The sequence below is a fragment of the Raphanus sativus genome, unplaced genomic scaffold (assembly GCF_000801105.2).
Source record: "Raphanus sativus cultivar WK10039 unplaced genomic scaffold, ASM80110v3 Scaffold0803, whole genome shotgun sequence".
NCBI lineage: Eukaryota > Viridiplantae > Streptophyta > Magnoliopsida > Brassicales > Brassicaceae > Raphanus > Raphanus sativus.
Window position 1 is genome coordinate 18,663 of NW_026616119.1, and position 11,445 is coordinate 30,107.

Genomic DNA, 11,445 nt, shown 5'->3' on the forward strand with positions numbered 1-11,445 from the left:
GAGAAGATACATACTTCTAAATATTTTGATAAACGATTAACATTTTAATTTTTATTTGAATCACTATTTTGGAAAACATATATTTCAAACATACTCATGGTATAAAAATCACTCCAAAAATCAATATACGGTTGACAAAAAAATCTTATATCTTGGAAAACATATCCTATAATATACCACTAGATTTTGACCCGCACGCCCGTGCGGGTGTATATTTTTATAAAACATGTTGTTTTTCATGTCAATATTAGAGTTGGGTAAAAAATCCGAATCTAAAAGTCAAACCGAAACCGATCCAAAAAACAAAACCCGAACCAAAATTGATTAAATATCAAAATTTTGGTATTTAGAGAACTGAAACCGAATCCGATCCGAACCAAAGTATTTCAGATACCTGAATATTTTTTATAAAACATGTTGTTTTTCATGTCAATATAAGAGTTGGGTAAAAAATCCGAATCTAAAAGTCGAACCGATCCCGATCCAAAAAAAGAACAAAACCCGAACCGAAATTGATTAAATATCAAAATTTTGGTATTTAGAGAACTGAAACCGAATCTGATCCGATTCGAAGTATTTCAGATATCTGAATGTTTCGAAATAGAGATATATATATATATATATATATATATAGACACTTATCTATATATATTATTTTTTAGATATAATGTACATAAAAATATCCAGAATATATATGGTACTTATAAGTTGGTTTAAACAATTGAAAATATATATAAATAGTCAAATATAAATATCTAAAATAGTTAAAGTATACTCAAATCACGAAAGAAAATATTTAACATAATTATTGATTATCTATCCAAATATTTAAATCAAACCAGTTTATATGTTAAATTCAGGTATTCTGATATATGTTATTCAAATTTATATGTAATATATTATTTTGTTTATATATTTTGAGAAATTTAAAGTATATAATGAATTTAAATGGGTTATCCAAACCTGAACAAATCCGCAAAGTCTGAATCGAATCTGAACCAAAATTTAGAAATATCCGAATGGAACTGAAATCTTTGACCCGTGAAACTCGAAACCCAAACAGACCTAAACTGAACCCGAATGGGTATCCGAACGCCCACCTCTAATTTACAATCTATTTTTCCTTTATAACACATCAAACATATGATTAATAGTATTTTATACGTATTATCATATAAATAATCACAAATATTATATTTTCAATAATCACATATTTTGAAAACATTTTTAATAATGGTTATTGGAAAATATTTTAGTAAAAATAAATTTTTGAATATATGTATATTTTAAATCATTTTTGATATAAATCAACTTTAAATTATTATTTTGATTTGAAATATATATATAAATTTTAAATTTTGTTTTATGATTATTTTAGACAAATTATATTTTTAGATAATTAGATTAATTCATTTTCGTATATTTCGTATAATGAGAATATCTTCCTAAACAGTTTTATTGTGCAAAATGGATAGGGGATCGAAATATGTGGTATTCAAATATTAGATATTTTCTAAATATCTTGCTAAATAATTGGTTGCATTAAGGGAAAGCATATTTAATTTGGTCATGGATTTTATTTGGGAAGAAAGAATTGACACAAAGAGAAGGTAATATTCAATTTATTAATATTTTGTTGATCTTTTTTAATTATAACAATCGCCAAACAACCTAAAAGTTAGCAAATTTCGTTAACCAATTTTACACCTATAGCCAAATACTCCAAATTTTTTTAATCCTTTAATTTAAATTTTCAAATACTCCGATTTTGTACTTGAGTTCTAATAAAATAGATATATTTTGTATATATTGCAACCGAGATTATAGCCAGTCAGTTCAAATGCTTTATATTTTTATGATATTTTTAGGGATCAAGCAAGTTCAGTTAATTTAATTGTTCGGTTAGTTTTACAATTTGGTTAGCGCACAAACAGAATAAGTCAACCATAATTATTTCAAATTATTGATTTTGACTTTGGTTAAATAACAATAACTGTCCTTATGTCCAAACACTTTTCATTAACTCTAGTAAACATGTTTCCAAACAATCTCATTTTGTACTTCAGTTTTAATAATATAGATAGATAGATTGTCACAATTTTTTCTTTTAGATTTTATATTTTTTAGTAAATGAAAGATTCCAATATTTTAGGTTAGAGAAATATTAGGAAAACATCTAAGATTTTTAAGGAAACTAATATTTATTATGTGTTTTGTAAATTCATTTATTAAAATTTATTATTTTTTAAGAGTAAAATTAGGAGTGGTATTAGAATGTAATTACAACTAGAATTCTACCCGCGTTGAAACGCGGATAAGTTCCTTTATTTGTTTATGAATATTAACATTTTTACAGACATTTGTTCATGTATTTGTAGAATTTTAAATTTTCTTTTTGAAAAATTATGTTGGAGTTAGTGTCTATCTCATTTAAATATATACCTTTTTATATGTGAAATATATTTTTATATGAAACTGATTTTTAAATTTGTAATTTACCTGTAGATATACATTTTAGATGTAAATTATTTTTTTAAAATTATATTGATGATTATGACTAAAACGTCAACATTTATATATCGACCTTTTTTATACGTGAAATATATTTTATACGAAACTTATTTTTAAATTTGTAATTTGCCTGTAGATATACATTTTAGATGTAAATTAGTTTTAAGAAAATTTACATTGATGATTATGACTAAAAATATTTTTATAATTATATAAAATGTAAATATTTTCAATGTATTATTTAATCACTGATGTATTTGATGGTAAATCGGTCATAAGTATCTTGCTGAGGCATCAAGTTCTAATTGTTGTATTAGTCGTACAAATATCTTAATACTATTTAAAGCCGCAACCATCCACATTTGTAAACATCCACAACCACATCCGTAACCGCTGTGATTATACCAATTAACTAACAAATGAAATAAACTTTTAGAATACGTTTTCTCCAAGGATGGAACAAATCTAATCTAATAATTAATCACATATCAATTATACCTTATGTAGTTGAAAATGACTATGTAACATATAAATTTCTCTAAATATGTGAATATCATATTTTCACAATTATTATAAACTAATATCAGCTAATATTTATATAGAAAGTTTTATTTTTGGGAAGACTTTTCGGTGGATGTTGGTTTACAAAATGTAATAATGCATATATCCAATCTATACTATAGAAAATAAATTATGAAAGTAGTCAACATAACACATCCTCATTTTAAACAATTTATGGTGACTATTTTTTGTTTATCCACACGACATACTGAAATTATTTTGGTTTGGTACATAACAGATTAGTATAAGTCAGTTAGTCTATTAGGAAAGAATATAATACCGACGGCATATATTGTGTAACCAATTATTAGGAATGTATATATGTAACTGAATTATAGGAACTGTTATATTTATTTCTAATGAAATATGAATAAGTCCAAAACTTAAGTGATAACATTTATAAGTAGATAAAAAACAGGACTCTAAATTAATAGATTAGATATGTATATAAATATTTAAGTGAAGGCACTTTTGATACAATGGATGACGAAAGAAAGTGATTTTGGTATATCAACGTGTACAATTTTTAGATATATTAATAAAATTTTCCTGATTATATAAAATTCGTAATGAAGTATGACGTATATTATGATACGAATCTAGATTACATGTTTAGAGTGTACTCTGGTACAGATTTGAATTATCTCTTCTTTTTTTTTTCACATACAAAGTAACGTAAATCACGTAAAACCGATAATTATATAATTATTATGATTATATTAATGACTATTATTATGATTATATTGACGTTACAATAATACTGTATGTTGACCAAAAAAAAAAATTGACGTTACAATAATACATATCTGCTATGTTTGGTGTTGGATCATATGACTGGGCTCATGCATATTGCTTGGTTGGGCATATCCACTATAAACCACAGTAACTTTGCTTCTCTTCACCATACACTTTCAAGACACAAAACAAACAGATAAGAAAATATCTCAGTAAGCTTAATCAAAGAGCAACAATGGTGGACGAGGTGATTCTTCTGGATTACTGGCCGAGTATGTTCGGAGTGAGGACGAGGATTGCTCTAGAGGAGAAAAACATCAAATTCGATTACAGAGAACAAGATCTGTGTAATAAAAGTGCCTTGCTCCTCGAGATGAACCCGGTTCATAAGAAAATACCGGTTCTCATTCACAATGGTAAACCGGTCTGTGAATCTCTCATCCAGGTCGAGTACATTGATGAGACTTGGCCAATGGAGTACCCGCTCCTTCCTTCTGATCCTTACCAAAGAGCTCATGCCAGGTTTTGGGGAGATTTCATCGACAAAATGGTAAAAAAGAAAAAAATTATAAAGATCGAAAGGTAAGAAACGTTAATATTTGGCATAACTTAATTAACAATATGTGGTTAGCTGCCCGGTCTAGGGAAGTTGATGTGGGGAGCGAAAGGTGTGGAGCAAGAGTCGGGGAAGAAGGAGTTCATAGAGATGCTAAAGACGGTAGAGTTCGAGCTTGGAGACAGGACTTACTTTGGAGGCGAAACATTTGGTTATGTGGACATAGCCCTGATTGGATTCTACGGCTGGTTCGACGCTTTTGAGAAGTATGGGAACTTTAGCATTGAAGCAGAGTGCCCTACAATTATTGCTTGGGCTAAAAGGTGTGTGAAGAGAGACAGTGTGGCTAAGTCACTTCCTGATTCAGAGAAGGTTACTGAGCTCATTCCTGAGCTAAAAAAGAAAAAACGGGTCGAGTAGATCGGTCATTATTCTGTTTTGTTTTTGCTATGTTTCAAGCCATCATAATAATACATACCTGCGATGTGGTTTGGGTAGTAAGAGCATGTCTCATCTTTGTTTCATTACGAGAAATGCTTCAATGGTTTTAATTTTCTTGCTCGGTGGGGAAAGAAGGGAAGAAGATTTTGATTTGCTTGTGAATTGCGAACATAGATCACTGCATTGATGCATTTGATCGGTGGAAATGGACTTCATAACATTTACAAATCCAAAAGAACCCTTTTAAAAGTCTTTAGTGTATGTAAAAAAAAATCTTTATTGTAAAGAGTAAATCTGATATGTTAAAACCTTATAACAAGAGGATCTCTGCACACTTTTGCATAGTTTAGTTATCCCTCTGTGTTCATGAAACCAGCAAAGTGAAGCTCTCTCTACACTATTATGTTTATCTTGTTGACCACGTGTCCTTTGTAAATCTTCCCTAATTGATCCGCTGAACATTGTCATCTCTTTAGGCTAGCTCTCGATGATTAGCAATCTAATGACACTTGAAACGTCACAATACTCTGCACTTGCCTACTTAGTGTTTGAGAAAAATATTATTCTTTGGTATCTTTCCTTTTGAAAGGGTAGTACATGGAGATTACAGTATCCCTTGCCTCTTCTCCTGTACAAAGAGAAAAGGACAAAACAGTATTTAATGAGATAACAGTTGTCTGATTTACCAAAATTTATCAAATTTCAAAATATGTTGATGGGTTGAATCCACTCTTTGCACTTAGTCTTTGATTTCTAGTATTCATCCACTCTGGAGCAAAGGAGCAGTTTCTTGTAATACAAATATCTTTTCATTTGTACCTAGCTAATCGGTAATCAAAATGGATAGTTAGGCTTGTTTTCAGAGCAAAATGTTTCAAAATCTTGCTTTGTAACAAAAACTGCTTCTCTTTATTAAATTTATTAATTATTATGTAACTATAATAACCTCGTGCCTAAACAAGAGGTCGAACATTGTCAAATGAAGTACAAGAATGAATAAAAACAATCAAGAAAAAACAAATTAATAGCAACGCAAAACAGAGAAGCACGAAGCAAAGTAGAAGCTCAGTCAAGAGCTGCGATGACTGCATCAACAACTTCTTGAGTAGTGCAATCACCACCAAGATCTTTGGTTCGCCATTTGCCTTCTTGTATCACTTGTTTCACCGCGACTTCAAGACGATCAGCAAAAGTAGGAAACTGGAGATGTTTAAGCATCATAGCCGATGAGAGAAGTAGAGCCATAGGATTCGCTTTCTTCTGCTCCACTATCTTATCATTCCCCACATTCCCTGCTGATGCGCCTTGCTCGAATATCGCATGTTCCGCACCAACATTGCCTGCAAAACAAACTCCCCCTAAATATGTCATTTTCTGAAGCAAAATCAAGAAAAAAAGCTATCAACTTTTAATAAAGACAGAGATAGACAAACCTCCTGGCATCACTCCAGTGCCACCTGCTATTCCAGCTGCCGTGTTTGCAATAAGGTTACCATACAAATTAGGCGTTACCTGAAACAAAAAAAATAATGATTATCTATGACTTGCACAAGAACTAGTATATTAGATAACAATATATTATAGAAGAAAGAACATAATGAAAGTCGCATACCATGACATCAAACTGCTCAGGCTTAGCCACAAGCTGCATACAACAATTGTCGACAATAATCTCGTTGTATGTAATCCCAGGATAAGCTTTAGCAACCTCTCTGCAAGATTCAAGGAAGAGCCCATCCGCTAGCTTCATAATGTTGGCTTTATGAACAGCTGTCACTTTCTTCCTGTTGTTCAGGTATGCATACTCAAATGCATACCTCGCTATCCTCTCAGAACAATACTTAGTTATCACCTACATATAACCACAAAACAAAAAAAAAAAAAAAATCAAAACTTCTAAAACATATTTTATTAACTGGAGATATCTCCAACTAATGTCCATGAGATAACTAGTCCGGAGACTCTAAAACATGTTCTCATATTCGTCATACCAAAAATGTAATAAACACTAGTAAATAATTCATTTTGCAATCGATTCACAATTAAAAGATGTGAAACTTTGATACCTTAAGGCTCTCGACAACACCAGGAACAACCTCGTGCTCGAGACCCGCGTACTCTCCTTCCGTGTTCTCCCTAATCACAACTATATCCACGTTCTCGTGCCTCGTCACTAACCCAGGGACGTTGATGCAGTTGACGAGGGAAGCGAAGATGTCGAGCTCTTTCCTCAACTGCATGTTCAAGGAGCTGACACCTCCGCCGACGGGAGTCGCCAAGCCACCTTTCAGACAAACCTTGTTCCTCTTCACGGATTCCATCACTTCCTCGGGGACTCTCCTCATGTTTCCTCGAACCTCGTACCTCTCGAAATGCACCGGCGCGTGCATCGCTTCGAACACCTGTTCGACCGCACCGGTCACCAAAGGTCCGATCCCGTCGCCGGGGATGAGGGTTACGGTGCGTGGGGCTCCGTCCCCGGGACGAGGCATGTAGGTGATGGATCGGGTTGGTGCGGTGAATAGAGAAGATGGATTCGCCAGGAGGCGGTTGAGGATAGAAACGGATCGCTTAGCCATTGGTGGTGGATTTTGATAATTTTAGGTTTCAGAGCGATCGATGATTCGACGTACGTTGAATGTTTCTTGTTCTTGGCGATTGCATGCAGCGTTCAGGTTTTTTTTTTCTTTTTGAGCAACGCGTTCAGGTTTTTCTTTTAATGTCTTTTGTCACCTTTTTATTCATTTTCCTTTGTTTTAAGACCACCCACAATGGGACAAATAATCAACTTTGTTTTTAAAACTGTGTAGTCAAATATGTTTTTTTTTCACGAAACAATGTCCTCTAAATATGTTGAGTGGTCTATAACTCGTACAATTTATATCAAGGGAAGGAAAACATATACACCAAAGAACAATTTGACAATTGGATTTAACTTGATATGTACTCTTTTCACCCTTACTTTTTTTTTTACATTTACACCAAAAAAAAAAAGAATCTGAAGATTAAATCTTGTATGTTTTTTTTTTTTTTTTTTTTTTGTAATCTTGTGTGTTTTAGTTAGGCTAGTTTGTGTTTTCATTTCACTGGGTGTGACATTAGGAGGAAATTGGAAGGAAACTGGTGACCGCCCATCCAAAAACGTGGTGGGACTTGATTCTCATAATAGTACTATCTCTTTGTTCTCCATAACTCCTGTTTTTAGTAACGAACTGAATGCTACTTGGTTTGTATATGCAGATTCTACTAAAGGCTTCTTTCAGATACTACTACAGTTGCTTGTAGAGAGGCAATATCAGTTGGTAACTTACTCACTGAACTCTGTTATTTATGGGATCTAAATCTGCGTTTTTGCTTCTTGTAAAAACATGATCTACAGTTATAAGAGTTGCAGAGAAAGGAGTCCTTATAAAGAGATTATCAGATCTCTGTTGTTAACAAACTGAGATTATCAGATCTCTGTTGTTAACAAACTTGACCAATATTTTGATACATTATTAAATATAACCAAATCATAAGCATCAGCTTATCATCACCCAACAAACATAACCAAAATGCAAAACAAAACAAAAGAAACACAGATAAACTTAGGCATGTTTTGCCTGAAAATCTTTCATGAAAGCAACAAGCTTCTCAACACCAGCCAAAGGCATAGCATTGTAAATAGAAGCTCTCATACCACCCACCGACCTATGCCCTTTAAGCTGCACCATCCCCTCCTTAGCAGCTTCCTTGATAAACTCACCTTCCAACTCAGACCTCTCCAACGTGAACGGCACATTCATCAACGACCTCACCGACTTCTCAACAGGACACCTGTAAAACCCCTTGCTCTCCTCAATCGCATTATAAAGCAAACCAGCTTTCCTCACGTTCTTCCTCTCAACATCCTTCAACCCACCTTGCTCCAACAGATCCTCGAACACGAGACCGCACATGTAGATCCCGAAGCAAGGAGGCGTGTTGTACAAGGAACTGTTCTCATCATGGATCTTGTAGTCAAGCATCACGGGTGTGATCTCCTGAGCGTCACCGATCAGATCTTTCCTGATGATCACAATCGTCACACCGGAAGGACCGACGTTCTTCTGAGCACCACCGTAGATCACACCGAACTTGGACACATCAACCGGTTTCGAACAGAAGTTGGAAGACATATCAGCCACCAAGAACCCGTTAGGGTTCCTAACTACAGGATAGTCCTTAAACTCAACCCCATGGATCGTCTCGTTAGCGCATATATGCAAGTACTTAGCATCCAAACTCTGCTCAAGCTCATCGAAAGACGGAACCTTTGTGTACTTGTCACCTTTCCCCGACCAGATCACGTTGGTCTTACAATACTTCTTAGCTTCCTTAACAGCTTTGTCACCCCACGAACCGGTCACGACGAAATCGACGGTCTCGTCCGGTTTGCAGAGATTGAGAGGCAAACCGGCGAATTGAGTGGTGGCGCCGCCTTGCAAGAAGAGGACGGAATATTCGGAAGGGATCTCGAGGAGCTGGCGGAGATCCGATTCGGCTTTTTGGATGATGGAGAGGAACTCTTTGCCTCTGTGGCTCATCTCCATCACGCTCATCCCCGATCCGCGCCAGTTGTATAGATCTGATTGCGCTTTGAGGAGGACGTTCTCGGGTAAGGTTGCGGGACCCGCAGCGAAGTTGAAGACGCGGTCTTGCGATCCGGTGGGGATGGGTTTGGATCCGTCTTGGAGTTGGGTTGGTGAGGAGACGCATCTAACGGAGACGGGTTTGGTTTTTTTGCCGGGGAGGTGGAAGGTGTTTGGTTTGGTGAGGTGGAGGAGAGATTGAGATGTGGGGATCTGAGTGTTGTTGTTTCCGACGAGGAAAGAGTTCGCCGACGCAGCCGCCATGATTGTGAGTGAGTGAGTTGCTGAGATTCTTTTTAAGTTTGCTTTTTTGTTGCAAAAGATCTGTCTGAAAAGAGTTTGGTGAGAGAGAGATATATAAAAGTTAAGCTTAAAACGTCAGCGTTTCGTGGTAGGTGGTACTGGTTTGTCTGCTACTTTGTTTAATTTACACTCATTTCTAATGTGTGTGTGTGTGTGTGTTTGAGTCTTTCAGTTGGTTTATAGAAGTAAAAGAATTCAAACTAGAACTCTTCTTAATATTTTAAGATTATGTCACTCCACTGAAAAAAATCTGTGAATTTTCCAGGAAAATAGATGAGATAAAAGGATGATTGCAAACAGAAAAATTAGAGAGTTCATAGGACATGGAGTTTGTGACGCAGACCTTTCATTGGATACGAATATGAAAATGCAACATCAGTCTTGAAATGAGGATAACTATCCACATTCAACCAGAAGTGAATGGTTGAATGTCATACAGAAATACAAGGAAACAATATAGTCATAAGTATGTCATACAAAAATATATAAGGAAACACTATTGTACACAAATAACTTTAAAAATATGGTCACAAAACAAAGTATAAATATATTCTCATCTTAAAACAGAGTTGAACCAAAGCACTCTAAAAAAGCATCAAGTAACCATTTCTTTCTTTATTCAAACGGTCCAGGCGACGACCTCCTCCGTTTAGCCCCACACACCGGCTCGATATCAGTACTGATAGTGGCGTGGCGAGGAATGAGAATAGCTAGCAATGTCAGGTTTAGTGGAAGAATGGATGACGAGGTTAATGCGTTGGATGTGTTCGAGTACGTCGAGAACTTCCATCATGTGTGGTCGTTTTTTCGGGTCTGGTTCTGTACAAGAGAGTGTAATTTGTCCCATTTCAGTCGCCACCTGGGATGAGTATTGACCTTTGATTCCTTTGTCCATTATATGTTTCACTTTGTCTTTGCTTGAGAGTTTTGGTCTTAACCAGTTGACTAGACTCTCTTGTCCTTCAGGCCGTTTTGGGTCATACACTCTTAGTCCGGTCATTATTTCCAATAAGACCAGACCAAAGCCGTATACATCACTCTTAACGTATAAATGGCCTGAGAATGAAGACCATAAACTAACAGGGTTGCTAAAAAAAAACAATCTTGAAGATGATGAATGTCAGCAATGTAGAAGATATTAATGATTTCAACCCTATTAAGATAGCATCGTATTTTCACCCTATCTAGATGATTACTTCCAAATATTTTGTGTATATGTTTCCAAATTGTAAGCAATGCTTAATTACTGTATGATCTAGGGGTCTAACAAAGTCCATAACTAAAAGTTTTTTTATGGTTTATTTATGTTTCTCTTTATTTATGTACCTGTTGCCAAATATTCAGGAGCGGCATATTTGTCCATGATCCTAATCGTAACTTGTGGATTCGCTTGTAGTGATCCTAACTTCGCTTGTCCTAAATCTGAAATCTTTGCTTCATAATTCTGCACGGATATATCAAAATACAGATTCGTTTTTTAAGTTAATGCAACTATAACCATAATAATATAATGAGAATTTAATTAGGCTAACCGAGTCGATAAGTATCTTTGACGGGTTTGATTTCTCTATAGATGACTGTTCTTTGTAAGCCGTGTAGAAACGCTAGGCCACGTGCTGCACCGATCATTATCTTGATCCTTAGGTCCCAAGGAAAAGGCTCGGTTCCTGAAGCAAAGTAAATCAAAGTTTTTTACGAAACAAGCCTTGTTGTAACGATATGGACACT

General features: G+C 34.8%; 4 protein-coding genes across 4 annotated transcripts; 1 reads left to right on the forward strand and 3 right to left on the reverse strand.

The window, feature by feature from the left end:
* The first annotated feature begins 3,877 nt into the window (after positions 1 to 3,877).
* Positions 3,878 to 4,918, forward strand: LOC108819296 (glutathione S-transferase U25). Its single transcript, XM_018592305.2, has 2 exons — positions 3,878 to 4,357; positions 4,439 to 4,918. Exons 1-2 carry the CDS (start codon positions 4,043 to 4,045, stop codon positions 4,781 to 4,783), a joined length of 660 nt encoding a protein of 219 aa, XP_018447807.1. The 5' UTR covers positions 3,878 to 4,042; the 3' UTR covers positions 4,784 to 4,918.
* An 803-nt stretch (positions 4,919 to 5,721) lies between these two features.
* LOC108821271 (isocitrate dehydrogenase [NAD] regulatory subunit 3, mitochondrial) lies at positions 5,722 to 7,462 on the reverse strand. Its single transcript, XM_018594318.2, has 4 exons — positions 6,871 to 7,462; positions 6,417 to 6,656; positions 6,238 to 6,316; positions 5,722 to 6,144 (listed from the first exon to the last, which is right to left on the reverse strand). The coding sequence occupies exons 1-4, from the start codon at positions 7,381 to 7,383 to the stop codon at positions 5,870 to 5,872; spliced, it is 1,107 nt and encodes a 368-aa protein (XP_018449820.1). The 5' UTR covers positions 7,384 to 7,462; the 3' UTR covers positions 5,722 to 5,869.
* Positions 7,463 to 8,192: 730 nt separating this feature from the next.
* Positions 8,193 to 9,752, reverse strand: LOC108819320 (phosphoserine aminotransferase 1, chloroplastic). Its single transcript, XM_018592334.2, has one exon. It carries the CDS (start codon positions 9,676 to 9,678, stop codon positions 8,392 to 8,394), a length of 1,287 nt encoding a protein of 428 aa, XP_018447836.1. The 5' UTR covers positions 9,679 to 9,752; the 3' UTR covers positions 8,193 to 8,391.
* Positions 9,753 to 10,201: 449 nt separating this feature from the next.
* Positions 10,202 to 11,156, reverse strand: LOC108821556 (probable serine/threonine-protein kinase CST). The gene is made up of 2 exons (XM_056997756.1): positions 11,044 to 11,156; positions 10,202 to 10,773 (listed from the first exon to the last, which is right to left on the reverse strand). Exons 1-2 carry the CDS (start codon positions 11,078 to 11,080, stop codon positions 10,391 to 10,393), a joined length of 420 nt encoding a protein of 139 aa, XP_056853736.1. The 5' UTR covers positions 11,081 to 11,156; the 3' UTR covers positions 10,202 to 10,390.
* Between the last annotated feature and the right edge of the window lie 289 nt (positions 11,157 to 11,445).

Excerpts from the sequence above, each read along its gene's own strand:
- LOC108819296 (XM_018592305.2), top strand. The coding sequence starts at position 4,043 with ATGGTGGACGAGGTGATTCTTCTGGATTACTGGCCGAGTATGTTCGGA. Across the intron at positions 4,358-4,438 it reads GAGATTTCATCGACAAAATG|CTGCCCGGTCTAGGGAAGTT; the intron begins GTAAAAAAGAAA and ends ATATGTGGTTAG.
- LOC108821271 (XM_018594318.2), bottom strand. The coding sequence starts at position 7,383 with ATGGCTAAGCGATCCGTTTCTATCCTCAACCGCCTCCTGGCGAATCCA. Across the intron at positions 6,657-6,870 it reads GTGTTGTCGAGAGCCTTAAG|GTGATAACTAAGTATTGTTC; the intron begins GTATCAAAGTTT and ends GGTTATATGTAG. Across the intron at positions 6,317-6,416 it reads CTGAGCAGTTTGATGTCATG|GTAACGCCTAATTTGTATGG; the intron begins GTATGCGACTTT and ends TTTTTGTTTCAG.
- LOC108819320 (XM_018592334.2), bottom strand. The coding sequence starts at position 9,678 with ATGGCGGCTGCGTCGGCGAACTCTTTCCTCGTCGGAAACAACAACACT.
- LOC108821556 (XM_056997756.1), bottom strand. The coding sequence starts at position 11,080 with ATGGACAAATATGCCGCTCCTGAATATTTGGCAACAG. Across the intron at positions 10,774-11,043 it reads TCCTGAATATTTGGCAACAG|GCCATTTATACGTTAAGAGT; the intron begins GTACATAAATAA and ends CTTCATTCTCAG.